At 38.3% G+C, this 21,428-nt stretch overlaps 1 protein-coding gene across 1 annotated transcript; it reads right to left on the reverse strand.

Moving 5' to 3' along the window:
• Positions 1-10,479: 10,479 nt before the first annotated feature.
• LOC113066651 (ornithine decarboxylase antizyme 2-like) lies at positions 10,480-19,195 on the reverse strand. Its single transcript, XM_026238588.1, is given in 6 exon segments — positions 10,480-12,462; positions 13,229-13,314; positions 13,535-13,707; positions 15,529-15,606; positions 15,608-15,659; positions 19,176-19,195. Coding segments are annotated over 6 exon segments (540 nt in total). The 3' UTR covers positions 10,480-12,331.
• Positions 19,196-21,428: the final 2,233 nt, after the last annotated feature.

Consider the following 21,428-nt stretch of genomic DNA (forward strand, 5'->3'; position numbering starts at 1 on the left):
CTAGAAGGTTCCTCACTTAATGTGCACAGCTGGTGGTTAGATGTTGAATAATAGCTAAAATGTTAAAGCATTCATCTGAAAATTTCTGCCTCTTAATGTGAGTGCTGTGTAAACGAAGGGTTTTCAGGTTGGTGTGGGCTGAGACTGGTTTTCTGCATTAACCTTTACAAAAAAAAACTACAATGGTAACCATAAAATCATAGATACAGACTAGGCCAGATAGCAGATAGGCTCGTACATCTGCATGATGTCTGTTAAAGATAACTTTTTTCAAGTAACTAATAAAGTAACGCATTACTTTTAATTTACAAGAAAATATCTGAGTTACTTTTTCAAAAAAGTAACACCAGTTACTTTGCTTTTCCATTTATTGCCTGACAAGTCTCCTGTCCCCATATCGGGAGAATTTGGAAGTAAATAGGCACTGTGTGAACATGATGTAGTCCTAGACAGTGTTGTGCTAGTTACTAAGAAATAGTAACTAGTTACAGTTACTAGTAACTCAATCACTTTGTTGATTACTTACACCAAAAAGTAATGCATTACTGTTAAAAGTAACTTTTTAGTTACTTTTTTAAAGAACTTTAATGTTCCCAATAATGCGCTTTTATGCGTTATGGTCTATACAGACACAAAGTAAAACAGAAAGTAATTTTAAAACACTATTTTGATTAAGTCAGACCAGCACAAACTGAATATTGTATATCAAAATGATTTCTGAAATAAATAAAACACCTACATACATACATACATACATACGTGTGTGTGTGTGTGTGTGTGTATAAATATATATAAATGCTGTTTAAAAATGAAATCTATGTTATCATATCAAGGAGCTGACTGAAAGCCGGCGACTCCACAGTAGAGACAGGCTGCATGTTTTCAACAATGTTTCACCTGTACGCAGTGGTGGACGAAGTACACAAATCAAGTACTTGAGTAAAAGTACAGATACAAATAATAAAATATTACTCCAGTAAAAGTAAAAGTACTCCTTTTTCAATTTTACTCAAGTCAAAGTACAAAAGTACTCAATTTTGTATGTACTTAAGTAAAAAAGTACTGATAGATGTTTGCAATTTTATATAGGCTAATTAAATTTTATATTAGCACTGCTACTGCTCAAAATACCTGGGATTTTTTCCCAAATAACCACTATATGGAGTCAAGATATATTTTTGTTGTTGATATGGACTACGCTTACGAGAGTAATGTTCACTGTGAAGCTTACACTGTGATGTACCTGAGAGAAAACAGAGATGATAATCTGATCTTCATCAGTAAGAAAAAAGTATTTTAAAGTTTGTGGTTTTACAGAAAACCACAGTTATATATGACAAGATAATAAGGTCTGAAGTTAGGAAGAACATCTTAAGGAAAATATAATTATATTTTCATAATGATTTTTTCCTTCTCAAACCTTGTCTGCGGTGTAAAAACACCCCTGGCCAAACGGGGTGCATCTCTTCCCCTCTTTGATAATTACTAGTTACCATGTTCTGAACATCACATCCTTTCTTTTCTCCCCAGATGTAATATATCTATATCTATCTATCTATCTATCTATCTATCTATCTATCTATCTATATATATATATATATATATATATATATATATATATATATAGGTGGTTGAATAAAAATATTTGTACATTATTTATAAAAATTACCTCAAGTTAGCACCAGCAAGCCTGCTAGACATTTAGCATCAGCTACAATATTTACTTATTTTCAGTACCGTTCTGATAAACATTCATGTCTGTCTAACGTTACTCGTCTAAAAAAAAAGCCTCAAGTTCAAATATTCATTTATCACCAATTAACTGTTTGACAAACACTTCCTGATTCGAGATTTGAATTTAAAAAAAATCTCAAACATGCTCCGAAGTCCCAATCTGAATCAACCGAGTCGCCAACAGGCTCCGAAGTGCCGATCTGAATCAACCGAGTCGCGAACATGCTCCGAAGTGCCGATCTGAATCAACCGAGTCGGGAACATGCTCCGAAGTGCCGATCTGAATCAACCGAGTCGCGAACAGGCTCCGAATTGCCGATCTGAATCAACCGAGTCGCGAACAGGCTCCGAATTGCCGATCTGAATCAACCGAGTCGCGAACAGGCTCCGAAGTGCCGATCGGTATCAACCGAGTCGCGAACATGCTCCGAAGTGCCGATCTGAATCAACCGAGTCGGGAACATGCTCCGAAGTGCCGATCTGAATCAACCGAGTCGCGAACAGGCTCCGAAGTGCCGATCGGTATCAACCGAGTCGCGAACATGCTCCGAAGTGCCGATCTGAATCAACCGAGTCGGGAACATGCTCCGAAGTGCCGATCGGAATCAACCGAGTCGCGAACAGGCTCCGAAGTGCCGATCTGAATCAACCGAGTCGCGAACATGCTCCGAAGTCCCGATCTGAATCAACCGAGTCGCGAACAGGCTCCGAGGTGCCGATCTGAATCAACCGAGTCGCGAACATGCTCCGAAGTGCCGATCTGAATCAACGGAGTCGCGAAAATGCTCCGAAGTCCCGATCTGAATCAACCGAGTTGCGAACAGGCTCCGAAGTCCCGATCTGAATCAACCGAGTCGCGAACAGGCTCCGAAGTGCCGATCTGAATCAATGTAAAAAATAATTATATTTCTCTAATAACTCTAACTCTACAACTCTATGAAAGACTCAGATCAAATATCTAAAAATAAATCGCTATACTAAAAGAGAGAGGAGTGAAGTTTCCTACCGCTCTGCTGTGTTTGGTCCTCAAGCGCGTCTGACGCTCCAAAGCGCGTCTCCGCCCCTCACACGCGCGTTTACAGCGCTAAATTAATCATCTTTGCTAATTATTATACATTTACTTCATTGTCAGCTTCAGGCACTTAATTTATTATTGTTCAATGAACTGTTTGAAACAAAAAAAAAGGTTGTATTTCGGTAATAATTCTAAATTATCAAAATAAAATATATAAAATAAATAATAAAAAATATGATTTTCAGTTACAATAATTAATCCTAAATTCCGATATTAATAACTTACTTTTAGCAACATCAGACGCACGCGCTCACAATATTTCACGGTTCTTACTTCTGTAGACTCGCACTAAACGGTTAATTTGAATCAGTGAGTGGTCGACTCCAGAACAGCTGCAATCGGATCATTCTAATTCGTAAACGAATCGTTTGGTGCGATTCGCGATCCGATTTAAAGGTTTATTTTGAAAAGACTCAGTTCGTTCATGATGAATCAGACACCGCTTCTGCGTGTTGGAGCACGTGATATATTATAGGGAGTAACGATATGTTTTATGAAATGTAGTGAAGTTAAAAGTACGATCTTATGTTTTGGAATGTAGTGAAGTAAAAGTAAAAGTTACTCAAAATAAAACTACTTCAGTAAAGTACAGATACTTGAAAAATGTACTTAAGTACAGTAACGAAGTAAAGCTACTCCGTTACTGTCCACCACTGCCTGTATGAGAAAAACATACAGAGAATCACTTAAGACACTTTGCTGTAGACCCATTCCACATAATAATATTCATTAAAACCAGAGTTGGGTATAACGCGTTACAAAGTAACTGTATTCTAATTACTTTTCGTGATAACGCAGTAATGTAACTCATTACATTTAAAATAAATGTAATTTGATTACAGTTACTGATGTCAATAAAATTACGTTACTTGCGTTACAAATGTATTGGTAAGAAAAAATATTAAAGTAAATAAATTAAAATGCATTTCTAATCACGTTTTGGGGCGGCTGCGTCAGTTATTGAGCATGCGCTTTAATGAATTACTGGAGAACTCGTGCTGTTAAAATGGACGGAGATTTTTGTTCAAGATCGGGAGGGAAGGTAACTTCTGGACAGGTGAAGAGCTGTAGCAGCGTGTGTGGTGGAGGAAATTTAGAGACTTGCTTACGATGATAGTGACGGACAGCTCTGTACCCTTGCAGGACCGAAAGATATTTGCAAGGTATCTAGATAAATTCTATGCGGATGGAGGGCTGTCACTTTTGTGTAAAAAGCATTTTCGATTTTTAAGACATAAGTGTTCATTGAATTGATTGTAAAATCGATTTTCCAAGTCTAAAAAAAAGACGTTTCCTTTTTTTTCAACGCCACATATCGGACGAACGAGAGCGCTTGGAAACGCACAAGTCAGCAATATTTCTTATTTATTGGCATTAGAGCTTTAATCGGGCCTTAAAAGTTAGGCCCGACAGGACCGGAGCTCGACAGGTTTCGGCCCGAGCCCGAGAAGTATTACATTTTGATTTACAGCTTTTTAAAAGCCCGAACCCGTGTGCAGCGCAGCCCGACATTCAGATATGCGCATACATACACAGCTCTTTTGCCTTTTGTCAACAATGAGTCATGAGTCATACATGTTTTAACATAATTTATTCATAACTAACGTAGACTAGGCCACTTGGAATAAAGAAATAAAATAAGTCCTCTGTAACATCGTAACATCTCAGCACTCTAAATAGACATAGACTCATTTAGCCTATACATAAAAAAACGCACCAATAAAAACGAGTCTTTTTTAACAGATTAAATTAAGATAAATTTTAAATTAAGATGGGTATTTGGCAATAACGAAATTAAGATAAAGGCTCCGCCGGGTTTTCTTCTCCACATATCAGCTGACATTTAATAATAGAATAATGCCAACATTAGCGTAAATACTCGGTCCACATTATGCATTTAAGCCTTAATTAATATATAGTTATCATTTGAAAAACCTTTACTCGCAGAGATTAGGCTAGGTCTACATGTTTTTGTGGAGGAAAATGATTGAATCCACTGTCTTCAGCGCGCTCCTGCACTCACTGATGGTGCGTCATTATTCACTCATTATTCTCATTATAAACACGGTCAAAACTTTTCCACACCTCAGAACTTTGCTTTAGTTGCTGGTGCAACCAAAACGTATCTTCGCCAGAGGCAAGCCTCCGTTGCATCTACTCAGCATCCATTTCACATCTTTCTCGCGCTAATCGAAACACATCACATGAACGTTCATTTACCTCGCAAACTGGAGCGCAAGCCCGAGCCAGCGTAACATGATATAAAGTAAGCCCTAACACAAGTTTTTTACATCTATATTTTTTTTTAATTGTTTAATTATTTTAAATAAATCGATAATTATTTCAAAATCGATTCCCTATTTTCATTTTCGAAACTTTTTTTGGTTGGTCCGATCGATTGTGCAATCGATTTTCGAACGAAAAGTGACAGCCCTATGCGGATATGGAGTATGTACTTAAAAAAAAAACATTCGATCGTTTGGAATATGTCTCCACAACCGCAGACATCTGGACTTGTAATAATAGAAGCTTCCTTGGAAGGACACCGATGTAGTTAAGACATAGCTACTGTAGATACATTTAAAAAGACTACAGTTTTCATTGTTAGGCAAGTTTATGTTAAGAATGTTAAGTTATAGAAATGCATTGCATTTTTAATTCAAGTTGCTGTTTTCATATTTCTCTAATATTTTTCAGTCAATATTAAATTACGGAAAGAACTGAGTTTCACTTTGTTTGTAGTTTTTTTCCTTGTATGTTTAATAGGTTTTCAAAGTAACTTGAAAGTAAAGTAATTAGTAATCTGATTACTTTTTACATGCAGTAATCAGTAATGTAATCAAATTACAATTTTAGAGCAGTAATTAGTAATTTGTAGTGGATTACTTTTTTTGAGTAACTTACCCAACACTGATTAAAACTGTATGTTAACACGTAGGAGCTTGCTGCATGAATCCGTGAGTGGGCTACAGTTTACAAATCCATGGGAACGGATTGCAAAAGTGTGCACGCAGATTATGAATTTGTGGCTACAGATTCAAAAACCGAGGGTACGGTTTACAAAATCTGAGTGCATGGATTGGAAGTTCGTGGGCTAGGATAGGACATTCAAACCAGAAAGACACAGCTTACATTTGACTAAAAGGTTTTTGTCTTTATGCTCAACTAAAGTGAAAGCATAACGGACAATGCACGATATGGTAACGGTAACGGAGTTAATTTATTTAAAAAGTAATGCGTTACTGTATTACTGTCAAAAGTAACTGCATTACAGTAACAGCCGATCACTGGACAACGCTCTTAGAAAAAAGGGTTCATTTGGGGTTCTATATAGAGGGTTCGTGAACCCGCTTTGAACTCCCGAACTGATTCAAATGATTCGCGAACCCGCTCCGAACTCCCAAATTGACTCAAATGATTCGCGAACCCGCTACGAATTCCCGAACTGATGATTCGCGATCCCGCTCCGAACTCTCGAACTGACTCAAATGATTCGCGAACCCGAACTCCGAATTAACTCAAATGATTCGCGATCCCGCTCCAAACTACCGGACTGACTCAAATGATTCGCGAACCCCAAACTGACTCAAATGATTCGCGAACCCGCTACGAACTCCCGAACTGACTCAAATGATTCGCGAACCCGCTCCGAACTCTCGAATCGATTCAAATGATCCGCGAATCCGCTCCGAACTCCCAAACTGACTCAAATGATTCGCGAAACCCAAACTGACTCAAATGATTCGCGAACCCGCTACGAATTCCCGAACTGATGATTCGCGATCCCGCTCCGAACTCTCGAACTGACTCAAATGATTCGCGAACCCGAACTCCGAATTAACTCAAATGATTCGCGATCCCGCTCCAAACTACCGGACTGACTCAAATGATTCGCGAACCCCAAACTGACTCAAATGATTCGCGAACCCGCTACGAACTCCCGAACTGACTCAAATGATTCGCGATCCCGCTCCGATCCGAACTGACTCAAATGATTCGCGAACCCGCTCCGAACTCTCGAATCGATTCAAATGATCCGCGAATCCGCTCCGAACTCCCAAACTGACTCAAATGATTCGCGAAACCCAAACTGACTCAAGTGATTCGCGATCCCCAAACTGACTCAAATGATCCGCGATTCCGCTCCGAGCTCTCGAACTGATTAAAATGATTCACTCTCCGAACTCCCGAACTGACTCAAATGATTCGCGATCCCCAAACTGATTCAAATGATTCGCGAACCCGCTACGAACTCCCGAACGGACTCAAAGGATTTGCGCTGCGAACTCCCGAACTGACTCAAATGAATCACGCTCTGAACTCCCGAACTGACTCATATGATTCACAATCCGAAGTTCCCATCCAAATCAAATGACACCGCCAGCGCTATTTGTTAAAGTGTGGTGTTTTCAAATAAAACAGGAGTCTATATTCTTAACTCTGGCCCAACTGGGTTCTACTTTATTCGACAGTCTGTCAACACAAAGTCTCTCTTGTGAGCTCACTTTCTCACTCACTTTTTTGACTTTCCAGATTAGCCCTTGTTCGCCCCCTAGTGGCAAGTATAATCTGAACAAGCATTATAACAATTTTCATATTGTTACATCCTTTCTCTTTTAGAGTTTTCTTTCCCTGTAACATATTTGCAAACATTAACTGCAAATAGGAATTTTTAGAGTTTTCTTTTTCTTTTACATCTCACATCATTTTCCCTTTTTTTTTTTTTCTTCACATCACCTAAATGCCAGTTTGAGTAATAAAGTCCTTGTAGTGTTGAGGCTGACAAACAACTCTACCACATCTGGTTGTCTTTGGCACATCACTGTTGCGGTTTACTGTCTCCATATCAACAACCTCTGTGTGAGGAACAACATGAGCACGTCTGAGGTGTCCACGGTTCCTCCTTAAAACTGCACCCAAATCCATTTCAACCTCATAGGATCTAGAGTCAACTGGTCTCTTCACCTTGCCCAGCTTCCATTTGGCGTGAGGCTCAAATGACTGCACTCTGACCGTGTCACCTGGTCGTAGGGCATCTAGATCCTTGGCTGATCGGTTGTAGTATGCACATTGACGCTGTTGGTTGTTAAACAGTGCCTGCTCTGCTTGAATCACTTTAGGCTGGAGAAGGCTATTTTTCGCCGGTAGCAGAGACCTCGTTCGACGGTTCAGCAGTCTTTGAGCTGGGCTGCTCTCCAACCCTTGTGACAGTGTGTTATGATGGTTCAAGAGCGCAAGATAGGTGATGATTCTGGCTCAAATTTAACAGTTCACTATCTCAACAAATTAGAATATGGTGACATGCCAATCAGCTAATGAACTTAAAACACCTGCAAAGGTTTCCTGAGCCTAAAAATGTTCTCTCAGTTTGGTTCACACAATCATGGGGATGATAGTTGTCCAGAAGACAATCATTGACAACCTTCACAAGGAGCAACAAACATTCATTGCCAAAGAAGCTGACTGTTCACAAAAGTGCTGTATCCAATAACAGAAAGTTGAGCGGAAGGAAAAAGTTTGGAAGAAAAAGATGCACAACCAACCGAGAGAACCGCAGCCTTATGAGGATTGTCAAGCAAAATCAATTCAAGAATTTGAGTGAACTTCACAAGGAATGGACTGAGGCTGGAGTAAAGGCATACAGATGTCCTATTCCTTTTGTTAAGCCACTCTTGAACCACAGAAAATGTCAGAGGCATCTTACCTGTGCTAAGAGAAGAAGAACTGGACTATTGCCCAGTGATCCAAAGTCCTCTTTTCAGGTGAGAGCAAGTTTTGTATTTCATTTGGAAACCAAGGTCCTAGAGTCTGGAGGAAGGGTGGAGAAGCTCATAGCCCAAGCTGCTTGAAGTCCAGTGTTAAGTTTCCACAGTCTGTGATGATTTGGGGTGCAATGTCATCTGCTAGTGTTGGTCCATTGTGTTTTTAAGTCACTGCACCCGTTCACCAAGACATTTTGTAGCACTTAAGGTCAGAAACCATACTGAATTTAACATTTAGTTAAAATGTGGTTACTATACTATTTTTTATAAAGCGCTATAGAAATAAATTGGGCTATGTTGTCGCAAGATGCTCAAGTACTTCCAAGAAAAATATTTGTGTGATTATATAGGAGTTAAGACTCTTCATTTAAAATGTGTGTCTTTTGTGAGGGATTAACCAGATCTCTGACTGACTCCTGACCTATTTTATGTGCTTTCTAAGAAGCGTAGGAAAATTCGGAATGTGTTGCATAAGCGCGCAAAAGGATTACGGTCTCAAGAGATCAGACCTGAACAAAACGATGAGCTCGAGCAGTAACCCTGGCAGCACAGAAACTTTAACGTGAGAGAATGTGGGTCATTTTAATGGACGAAATTACTGTGACATAACCAAGCACGGATCATTGAGTGCATATGGCCTGCAGGTTTGTTCACACAGTGACAGAAGTTCTTCAGCTCAGTCTGTCAACTGGAGTCAGACAAGAAACTCAAGTCAAGAAACTGGTTTAGTTTTAGTTTAGAGTTTTACATTTAGAGTTTTAGTCTATTTGTGTTGTTTTGGGGTGCCAACATTGTCATTAAAGCTGCGGTAGGGAACTTTTGACGCTCTAGCGGTTAATAAACAGAACTGCTTGCGTCTTGCAGAAGAACATCGTAGCCGGAACTACTTCTCTCTGTTTATGTCTATGAAGAATCACAAAGGTACTGGGTTACTCCGCCGCGGTATCCCCGAAGCAATCTAAAATAGTCCGAATATAAACACTTATTATAGGTGCACCCTAGTGATTCAGGACAAGCCAAAAACACGGTTTGGAAAATGGATTCATGGTGAACTCGCTTATTATATACATTTTTTCTACATTTTGAACACAAACAAAGTTACGGACCACAGCTCTGATTGGTTGTTTTTTACCGGGAGCGATGTATTTCTGCAAATGGCAATAGGACACTGGGAGGAGCCAGAGGAGCTTGATTTTTTCACAGATTATCTGTCTCATATTCTACTGTCACGACATAATGACAGGTTTAACAAATATGTAAAAAATATTTTTTTACAAAAGTTCCCTACAGCACCTTTAAGCAATTAATTATAATAGTTTAATGTGGAATGGCCTACAGTTACTTCATGAGCATTTTTACAATGAATGTGATTAATTTTGCCATGCATGGGTGTTATTTATGCTTTAAGTGTTTTGGTTTGCCGCAGAGAATGATGGGAAATGTAGTTTGATTTTAGAAGCCTTACAGCTACATGCTAAAAGAGTGGTATTTTCTGGTCAATGTTTCTGTCTATTTCTTATTAATAGTACACAAAATGAGTACAATTTAAATTGTACACATTATAAGCAGCTACATTTTAATTATGATAAATATATTCAATAGATTATGTCATTGATTGGCTTTAAAAAAGAGCATTTTATGTTTTTAATGTGAATGTCATTTGAGAGCTATGAATGGTACCATTTTTCCATAGAAGACCCAAAAGAGAGTAAGTAAACGTTTATTAAGTTGTACTTTAGTCTAGTTGCAATAGTCTAGTCTTAAAGTTCACTTTTTTTACCATTTGCATTTTTGTTTGCACATAATTCGACATTCATAGCTTCATTTTATTCCTCTTTTCAGCTAATGTCTGATAGTGATCCGAATCTGATTTTATTTGTGGGGGGAAAAAACAAGTAATGAAGTTTTGTTTTGTAACATGTTTTAATTGAACATAAGGAAAAACGTATACATGTGTAGATTGTCGTTAAATGGATCTACCCTACAATTCAATCAGTATAGACAAAATAAATCAAATAGATAAAAATAAAATTTAAGTGGATGAACAAAAAACATTCTCTAAAAGCTTATTGTCACAGCCCATGAGGAGAAGTAAGATCTATTTACACATGCAAAACCTAAAGGCCACACTGCTGAGAAGTATACAGGACTGAATTCATTGCACCTAATTTCCACAGAGAGGACCGAGAATCAAAGAAACAAAGACTTCCGTTTCAGGGAATGTTTCTGCATGTTATACCTGACTGCGCCAGTATCGAATCTGCTTTCTGAAGGTGCTGCTACTCTGGGTTCACCAGTCTTATCTGAATGAGACTTGAGGCATTCTCTTTGAATGGAGACCATTATCTTTGGCAAGTTCACTAAACACTGCAAAACATCTTGATGGCTTAAAGTAGATCTCTCTGTAATGGATATGTGATGCACCGTGGGCTGAATTGCTTGTGTTTTCCTAAAGTGCTAAAGCCCCTGAGGGACAGAGGGTGGGGTTGGTTTGCTCTCACGCTTCCTGTTGGTTTGGTTTGGGATGGCAAAGACAAAAGGTGTGATGGACTATGGTAAGACTCATGTAGAAGACCACATCAATGCATTTCCCTAAATAAAAATGAGGACCTTCAAGATATTTTAAACTAGAATGAGTTCATCACAAACATGTTAATGCATCTAAAAGTTTTCAGGTCTGGCTTTGTATTAAAGAATATAAGCAACAGGCCCGATTAAACAACTTCTATTCAAAGAATTTGTGAAAAGTAAAGACCACAACCAGACTCAGAAAAAAAAATCAACTAAACTTACACTCAAGTGCTTTGTTGGGGTCTGGAATGATGCACTTTTTTGATGAACTTGCGCAAGAATGCTGCGTTCTATCCAATATTGAGAGATATTTTTCATACTTGATATCATTGAATGGCAAGAATAAAGCGTAATAGTATGTGTAGATGTGTAATCATCAACAGTGAAGATCGTTTACTGTGTTTTACACATGTTACTGCAACATTTTATATAATGAGGAAACTTTTATTAGCTTAAAAGTGAATGTTTCGTATTAACTGCACATCTCCCCAGTTCCTGCGTCTCAAAATTATAGTTTTCATAGAGTTTTCCAAGTTTGAAGTCCAACTTCAAGTGCGCTCTATTGCACTTTTCTATATAGGAAGTCGGAAATGCAAACATTCTTAGTTGAAGGGAACATAGCATAAATCCTAACGAGTATTTGAAAAGCTAACTGCTGTTGAGTCGAGTCATCATTACTAATAGTTGAGAGCTATTCAGCTTGCTGCCTCTGAGAACATTGAATGACTAACTAGTGAAAGTTCCACCAGAAACTTCTAAAGAAGATTAAAACCAGAACAGAGAAGACAGCCAATCTGGAACAAAGTAAAAAAATTATGTTTCGCCATTATCAGCTACTGGAAACATTCTACAGTCTAGTTGGTTACAAATGCATTCCCTTCTGTAAAAAGTATCTCTACCATGTCTGCCATCTGTATCCTGTTCTAAATGTTCCATACATAGTGTACACAAAAGTTTGATATATGGTGTGAATTAACAGAGAGGGTATGCTGGATTTCTGCTTTAGCACCAACCCACCTCCTGCTGATGGAACGGCCAATCAGAACTGATTGGTGGGATAATAATGGAAACTGAACCAATCAGAGTGTTAGTCTGCCCAGCTTCACCCCTCCCCCTTTCTTAAAAGTCCCTGATGCAGAAGTATAATAGTGGGGGAGGGGGGCATTAAGTGTGATTGAGAGTTTGATGGTCACTCTTCATCAGAACTGCTGCTGTCCATGGAATAGACCATAAAGAGAAGATCAGGCCGGGCCGGCACCAGCGGGTGACCCGGTTTTACCACTTCAAAACCCATGTAGTGGAAGGTCTTCATGATGGACACTGCACAAGTGGAAAGAAAGACAGTTCCTCATTTACTGAATGGTATAAGATTCATTATCCAGTTTAAAAGATTTTATAACCCAAATGAAAGTTCTATTATCATTTACTCTCCCTCACGTTGAAAATGTATGCATTTAGAAGGAATTTAAATCCGTTCAATCAATCCTCTCAATGATGGAGTTTGGGTTCCTTGCCACTGTCTGAATTTAACTGGTTTTATAAATGATGAACCCTTACATGGTTATTGAACTGAACTGACTTGAGCCAAATAATGTCACTATTGGTTTTTTTAGAGCTGCATTACAGCACAATTTAAATTTGACTCATATTTTAGTTGAACTTAGTTTGCATTGTTATTGCACTGTTATTTTCCTGTTTATTGCTGTGAAGCTACTTTGAAACAATGCACAATCATAATAAGGCTGTCAAGCTCCAACAATTACAAAAAGCATTATAAAGTGCATTTGTTTGCATTGTAGGGGAAAAACTGCAAAATATCTCTGGTTGTGTTGCACAGAAAAAATGAAATCCCTGTTGACACCAAGACGATAACTTTAATGATCTAATGCTTTTAATAGACAGAAGGTTATTGTGTGGTGGTATGGATGCTAAAATTGTTATAGTCATCTTTATAGTTAGTTAGCATTCTTTGGTTTGAACAGGCCATAAGTCATATCGGTTTGGTACAACATTAGGGTGAGTCAATGACTACAGAATTTAATTTTTTTTGTCAAAATACTTCAACGTGTTTTTAAACATTTCTTACATCGATCGTCTCTGTTTTTTTGAAGCCACAGGAACACATAGCTGACTTTCAACTGCTCCTCTGCAAACTCCAGCAGCCGGGTTAAACTGCAGCGTAATGAGAGAGACAGAGATGGTGACGCAGTGCTGCTTTTACATAATGTCTACCTTATGTAATAATGCAGATGTAGAAGCCAGAACAACTTTAGTCAGAGCGCACATATTTCTACTGTGCCCTAAAACTGAACCATGTAGAGACAGACAGATATGGTTCTGCTTCCATCTTCAATATAGAGCAGCACAATGACAGATTATTAACCCAGCGTACCCTTCTCTGCTGCCATTGTGAAGAGCTCCGGTGGGGATTTCCAGGTAGAGCGCGTCGTCCGACAGAACTGTGTCCCAGCAGGAGAACCGTCGCTCACTCAACTGGTACTGGAAGTGCAGGACAGGGGGCGCTCCGTTTACCGACCCCGTCTGAGTCACCGTCAACTTTTCGTCCTGGAGGACACACATGTAGTGTTTACTCACAAGCTTGTTGTCAGAATGTTAATAGGAGTCAAGTTAAGAGATAAGGGACCTAAAGGAGATCTGTTACGTTTCGTTTAAATATCAACTGTATCTTTTATCATTTCTCCAAAAATAAAAAAAATAAAACACAATCGACGCATTTGGGTTGCGTAATTATCATACAGTCTTTTCTCAACATAAAGCATCCATGTTTGATCATATAAATATAAAAATAGCAATATTTTTTACGGTGCACATAAAATTTCGGTAACACTTTAGAATAGGTAACACCTATTAGTTGCTTATTAGCATGCATATTACTAGAATATTAGCCATGTATTAGTGCTAATTAAGAACATCTTAATGCCTTATTCTACTTGACCTTATTCTGCATCCCTAATCTTAACCAATACCTAAACCTAACAACTACCTTACTAACTATTAATAACCAGCAAATCAAGAATTTATTGAGAGAAATGTTGTAGTTAATAGTTAACAAGTGTAACCTATTCTAAAGTGTTACCAAAATTTCCAACAGTTAAATGTAGAAACAGGTCATCTAAATAAATGTAAACTCTTGCAGTCCGCAATGAAATCAAACTACGCAAGAGAGATACAAATGCTTAAAGAGTCATTCTCTTAATTACAAATCGATTCAATTATGATATTGTGAAGCACTGCAGTATTTTTGGAGTATTTTTGGTAATGAACGCAGTGTTATCCTATACTTTTTCAATTGATTTTCTCTAAATATTGTCAGAGTGGAATATTTAAACACAATCAATTGATATAAATGAGCTCAAAAGCAACCAACAGTCACTCAGTCGCTTGCATAATATCTCGTTGCACAGGTGTGAGTGATCCAAAACCTCTTAACCTTTTTGAGACGGTCGCATGCCTGCACACAGACAGTGCTGACATCTATACACCGTACATATGTAGAACAGATGGAAACTCTAGCTGTAAATATGGCACAGAGCTACGTGACAAATAACAAGCTCCAGAGATCTCGTCACACCCATCTCCTCCCTTGGGCTGGTTGTCTGTGTATGTTTTTTGGAAATGGCATGGCTTGCTGCTCCAGTGTCTTACTGACCTAAGTATTCATTTACTGTTTTGGGTGTTTAATTAGGTCATGCTTCGGTAGTAAAGTAGTAAACGGAGATGGGCTGGATCACATTTTGTGTACTGTAAAGTATTGATTAACTAATATATCTGATATTCCAAAATGCTGAGATATTGTTTTTACAATATTGTGTAAAAAGAGTGTAATGCATTACTAGGTCTACATCTTAAGTGTATTACTCCACATGCTTACTTCACTAATGGATCAGATTTGGGGAAATGTAGCATTACATCATTTGCTCCCCAATGGATGCTCTGCAGTGAATGGGTGCCGTCAGAATGAGTCCAAACAGCTGATAAAAACATCAAGGTAATCCACAAGTAATTCACACCACTCCAGTGTATCAATTAACATCTTGTGAAGTGAAATGTTTAGATTACTTGTGGATTACTGTGATGTTTTTATCAGCAGTTTGGACTCTCATTCTGACGGCACCCATTCACTGCAGAGGATCCATTGGGGAGCGAGTGATGCAATGTTACATTTCTCCAGATCTGATGAAGAAACAAACTCACCTACATCTTGGATGGCCTGATGTTGAGAATATTTTTAGTAAATTTTGTTTGGTTGAACTAAGCCTACCGCTCTTTGGTTTTTGGTGAGCAATGCAAAAATGAACTTTTAAATATATCTACATTTTTTTATGTTCAAATGTGAAGTTTGTACAAAAACATGTTAATTCTTACCTTGTGCAGTACACTATGAGGGAGATCCCTGCCTGTCCCTCGCCCACCCGGGATCTTCGTTAGTGGGAGAGGGGCATCAGGAGCACCACAGAGGCCCTGGAGCCTGCTGCCTCGAGCCCAGCACAGCACAACTACAAGACAGACAGAGACGGATCATTTCATAGCTGTGTTAGATTATCCCTTAGCTCGTTAACAAAAATTGGCATGTGCTTCTAAAAGCTACCTTCTCTCTGCATCATGAGTCAAGTGCATGACGCAGCTTGGCACAAGCCTGAGGGTGCCAGCTGATAACAAATAGCCATCCTGCTAACAGCATAACAACAGTCTGACTGTATGCTCCACTGAAACATTGGCACTTTTATGGGCTTGCTCTATCTATATCTGTCCTTATGCCTTATCAGACACTGTGTCACCTTGTAATATTTTCTGCAGCAGTGTTTTCACATTAACACTCGGTTCTCTGATTACAGACAATGGCAGCACTTGAGACTTTGACGTCGGCTTGAAAAAGCTAAGCAATAACTATTTATGGAGTTTTAGGAGGTCAGCATCTAAGACTTGGAAAACAAGTAGCCTACTGCTTTTGCACAAACTACATCAGGTCACAGAGCCCAAGCATGAACTGACCTGATGTCAGCTTTACACTATCTGTAAGCAGAGGGAGACAGATGTTTCGCTTTCCACTAGACAGAAGCGAAAGCAGTTCGCGCAGCTCACAAACAAGCACATGATGTGAAAACAAGTCTGTATATAGCAGCTTGGCTGAGAACATTTCACATCCCAGAGGGCTTGAGTTACAGCACTGGCTTTTAAAGATGGAAATAACAGACATTTACGTCCCCGTGTCATGTCGGGAGATCTTTGGATCTGACTTCTGAGCTGAAGCCAGGCCGCAAACTGTCAGCAAAAATGTCTCGTTGTGATTGAAAGCAGTCCTACTTTTCAAAACAGCCCTGTTTACAACAAACGAAACGAAGGAATATGATATCTCATGATCACCTATCGGCAAGATGCTGATCAGGAAACCGAGCATTCATATTTTATGGCATTATCAGCTGACATGGTTACAGCACGCTGGCACAAAAGTAATGGCTGTTCAAAGAGTGTTTTTTCACGTCTCATGAGCCTGATTACCCAGCAAGCAAATGAAGGAGGGATGTGCTGTGGTTTCTACGCCCTGGCAACTGAACATGTAACCCAGGTGACAAAATCTGGATAGTGACCACATGAAAACAGGTGGCACTGTTACCAAGGATGCTGAATTGCATTTTTGGTTACGATACAGACTATTTTTATTCAAGGGCAAGGAATTATTATGACAGATATTTCAATGCGCTCTTGAGATGTTCTTGATTGTCTTGATTCTCCTGGTCTCTATATAGAAGCAGTGGGCATCTGTGAGTTAAATGTCAGCTTGTTTTGAAAGCCGATGCTTTCACCCTCTGACATTCAAGCACCCCACTCCCCCACTACAGTCTCTGACTGTATATGCTCTGGATCAAAACAGATTCAGGCCTACTTTTAAAAAAAAGAAATGAAAACTGTGGGTCTTTCGTAAAAATTGTGAAATTTAACACTTGGAAAATAATTAGCATTCATGCCTGTTGCACAATCAGGGCACGATGACCGGTTCCACCTTTAACATCCATGAAAGCTTTCCAAAAAAACATGAAACCATTAAAGCTGGTCAAAATTTCTTTATGTTTTCAAAATGTTCTTCACACCAAAAAAAAAAAAGATAATAATCTGTTATTTTAAGAACTTTTCACTGAAAGGTTCTTTCGGAACCCAAAATGTTTCTTCTACAGCATCACTGCAGAATGTATTTGTTTTTAAGAGTGTACATGGGTTGCCAATTCTGAACAATAGTGATTTAAGATAGGAATAATCTATCTCTTAAACGATCCAGTATCAATGAAGATCATTCCTGACTCCTGCTGACCTCCAGGACCAGCACAGGGTTTTAATTTGGATCCGTTTAAAGCCTGGGATTCAGGTTAATCTTTAGTGTAGTAATTACTGGCTCTGGTGGTGAGTGTTTGGAGAAGGGCCAGGAAACAGTCAGAACCAAAACAGGATACTGCGAGTCTTCCAGGAACAGTTATAATTTGGCTACAGAGGGACACGAAGGGTGAAGTCCAACCTTCAACTCACAGTGAATTAGGGCTGCACAATTAATCGAAAAAATAATTACGATTACAATTACGGATGCCACAATTAACGTTCAAAGTGGAAATTAATATAGTTCATTTATGTTATTCTGCATGCTTAAGAAGCCTTTTCTAAAAGGTTTCCCCCATTATTTTAGTTTAGTTTCAGTATAGCATTCAAGAAACCAATCTGATGTACAGTTGACATTTGAGGCTTATTCTTATAGAAAAGCACGAAAAATGTTCAGTTATAGTGCTTTCAGCTTATTTATTTTCATATAAATACGGCATGCAGTTGCATTAAACAATGGAACATCATTCAGTGTAAATTGTGATAATTGTAATTAATAATGCCAATTACAATTTCAAGGGTATTAGAGCTTTTTGTCGTAATCGTGCAGCCCTACATTGAATGTGGTTTAGACCAATCACTGACCAGGACAAATATGCCAGGATTGTGTTTTTCAGATTACGAAGCCTCAAGCAAATGGCTACCTTTGAAAACAAGTTTGACATGTTTCTGTTTTGTCAGAGATTTAGTGCTGCTGCATTCTTCAGACAAGTGTTTGTCTTTTGAGAGTTGCCGATCTGGATGGATTCCAAGTAAAACGAAAATAAAATGAAAAAAGGGGAACAAAATTAAATGAGGTTTGAATTTTGAATGGGTCTATAAACAGGGCACCTGCAGAGATGTTAACTGAACAACAGAACACTCTAGGAACTATACCTTAATGTTTATCTAATGTTCTGTCCTTGTATTCTTTGCTCAGAATACATTAAATCCCAGGTTAAATGTGGTTTATCAGCTCTCACCTGCACTTGTGCTAATCTTGTTACAGAAAAGTTTCATAACATGATGCTTGCAGGTGATCTGTGCTGGGGTTTTCCAGTCTCAATCCAGATTAGAAAATTGCAAACGAGGAAATTAGATCGTTTCTGAAAAACGAAGTGATTTGGTCCTGTTACAAGCTCATAAATCCTAATTGAGTTGATGGGGTTTCGGGTTAAATATTTATAGCATCAGTTCTCTCTCTCAGACACTCGTCTGTTTGCTCGACACTGAATCCGCTTTGATAACAGTCTGTGAGTCTGATCCTTTAGAACATCACAATAAATCCTACCCATTCATAATTTACATACAGGACATCTCTATACCCAAACAAAATATAAAATTGATTTCAATTAGAAATATTATCGAAAATATAATCATATAATTATTTAAGGGGAAAGAAAATATATTATAGAACGTCTGAATATATTCAAATATTTTATATCTTTGATAAAATATAAGTAAATATTGAAAATAATATTTTAAAAAATTAATTCTGTATACATATTTTGATTTATTTAATCCATTTTAAGTATTTGAATATATTTTTCAATATATTTAAATATGTTAATGGAATGTTAAAAGACTAAACAGATATGTCAATTAATCATATCAGCTGCAAAATCTTGCACGAATATATTAATAAAATATGATCGTGTTATTCTCACCTCTCCTCTGTGTTGCACATGTTTTCTTCGTATACCGTTGTACTCTGATAACACAAAAAGTGAATGCTGTGCAGAAAGTCCACGGAGAAATGCACCATGTATATAAAAATTCTCCCTGACGCGTTCTGCGATAAGCGCTCCGTGCTTTGACACCGAGTACTGACTGCGCGATGACGTTGAGGAACTGCTGCTGAATATTAATGAGCCTACGTAACGTCTGCCAATAGGCGGGCATTGACAACCGATACGCAGCTTTATTAATATTCATCACCGTGCAGCGCGGAGAATCATGGGAGACACCCATAATAGGGAAGTGATATTGAATCTGCTTTTATTGTATTTTTATATATCAGAATCAGTATAGTGAATTTGTAATGTGTTATTCCAAAATATATAGTATTTCAAATGGAATTTAAGGCATATTCAGAAGCATAATGTTGACTGAAGGTTTCTGTGAAATGATGCTTTCAGCTTAAAAAATTCCAACACAGAGTTTCTAAATCACCTAATTTACCAATAAATGGAAAATTAAGAATAAAAGTGCTTAAATCAACAGAGAAGTCACGTTCTTCTCAACTATCATGTCAAATCTTATGAAATTATCCATAGAAATTAAACAAAACTGATGAATCTTCTTATTCTACCCCTTTATTGTTTACTTTTAAAGACCTCTACAGGACTTTTGGAGCAGGACTTATGTAAGAGCTGATAATGGAAACAACCGAGGGCCAAGAGATTAAAGGATTAGGAACTGGACACCAGGTAATGTGATCGTTACACAGCGGTGGGTGAAGATCAGTCTCAGTGAGTGACCTCCAGAGAGAACCCACAACACAAGTCAATATCTTACAGGGTTTAACTCTGCAAGGCACTGGGTTTGAATTTTCAGTAGTAATGGAAAATCAACAGTGTAGGGAAGGGGTTTTCAGCTGTTTTTGATCAAGGATCTAGATCATCTTATCCTAATTATTCATTAGAATTTATTGTTTGCATTAGCTGGGTTTTAGTAGACTAGTTAAGAACCACTGCGGAAGGGGAACTTAACCTGGGCTGTGGCCTTCTTTAAAGGGATACTTCACCCAAAAATGAAAATTACCTCATGATTAACTCATTCTCAAGCCATTCTAGGTGTATATGACTTAATTTTTTCAGACAAATGGTGGTAGAGAATAGTATTATCAGTGGAAAAGGTTGTGGGTTCAATTCCCAGGGAGGTAAAAATGTTAGCCTGAATGTACTGTAGGTTGTTTTGGATAAAAACGTCTGCTAAATGCATAACAAATGTCCAGGCTTTGTAATGGAAATTAATGGTTGTCAAGATTTTGAAGCCCAAAAAATGCGTTCATCCATCATAAAAAGTGCTCCACATGGCTCCGTGGGTTAATAAAGGAATTCTGAAGCGATGTGTTTGTGTTCGAAAAATGTCCATATTTAAATCCATATTTTTTTCTCCATATTGCCATTATAAAGCTTGGCAGAGCCAGGACATTTTTTTATATATAACTCCAATTGCATTCATCTGAAAGAAGAAAGTTTAGCAAGCAACACTTGATATCTGCTTATTTTTGGTTCAGTATTGGATTTCATATAGCTCATTTGTTCTTTTTGGTGATTTGATTACATTAGCAATCACCTGATTTGGCGGTACCTGAAACTGATAAACAAGTTGGACGACCTGAACATATAGTAAATCACGTGAGATCTCGCCAGTGTCTGTGACACATCCCTCTGTGTGGTTTCTCTCAAACTGAGGTATTCTGAACCCTCCAGGGCTAAACAAACAACAAAAATATATTTCCTCTTCCATGATGTTCTTAAGTGATTCACCCTGCCTGCCGCTGACAGATGAATAACACCCAGAATGCTCTAGAAAGTATGCAGAAACCCTAGCGATGTCCTAGCAACCACCTAGAATTCCCTAGTAATGCTCTAGAAACAGCCTAGAACCCAACACCCATTTCCATAGCAGCTACCCAGAACAACCTAGCAATGCCCTTTGCAGAATTCCCTAGCAAAAATGTTTCGATACATGTTATGAATAAACAGCTGATGACTATGTGACTATGACTGTGGATTAAAACATTTTACATCCATTTGCATGCATTGAAGGTGTGGTATGTAGTAGACTGGGTACTGCAGTCCAAATTCAAAATATTAGAGAGGGTTGCCAGATTGTAAGAGGAATGAGTGAAATTGATAGTGTAATGTGATGAGCCCTACACTGTAAGTTAATGAGTTGATTTATCCAAGTTG

The sequence above is a fragment of the Carassius auratus genome, chromosome 50 (assembly GCF_003368295.1).
Source record: "Carassius auratus strain Wakin chromosome 50, ASM336829v1, whole genome shotgun sequence".
NCBI classification, from domain to species: Eukaryota; Metazoa; Chordata; class Actinopteri; order Cypriniformes; family Cyprinidae; genus Carassius; species Carassius auratus.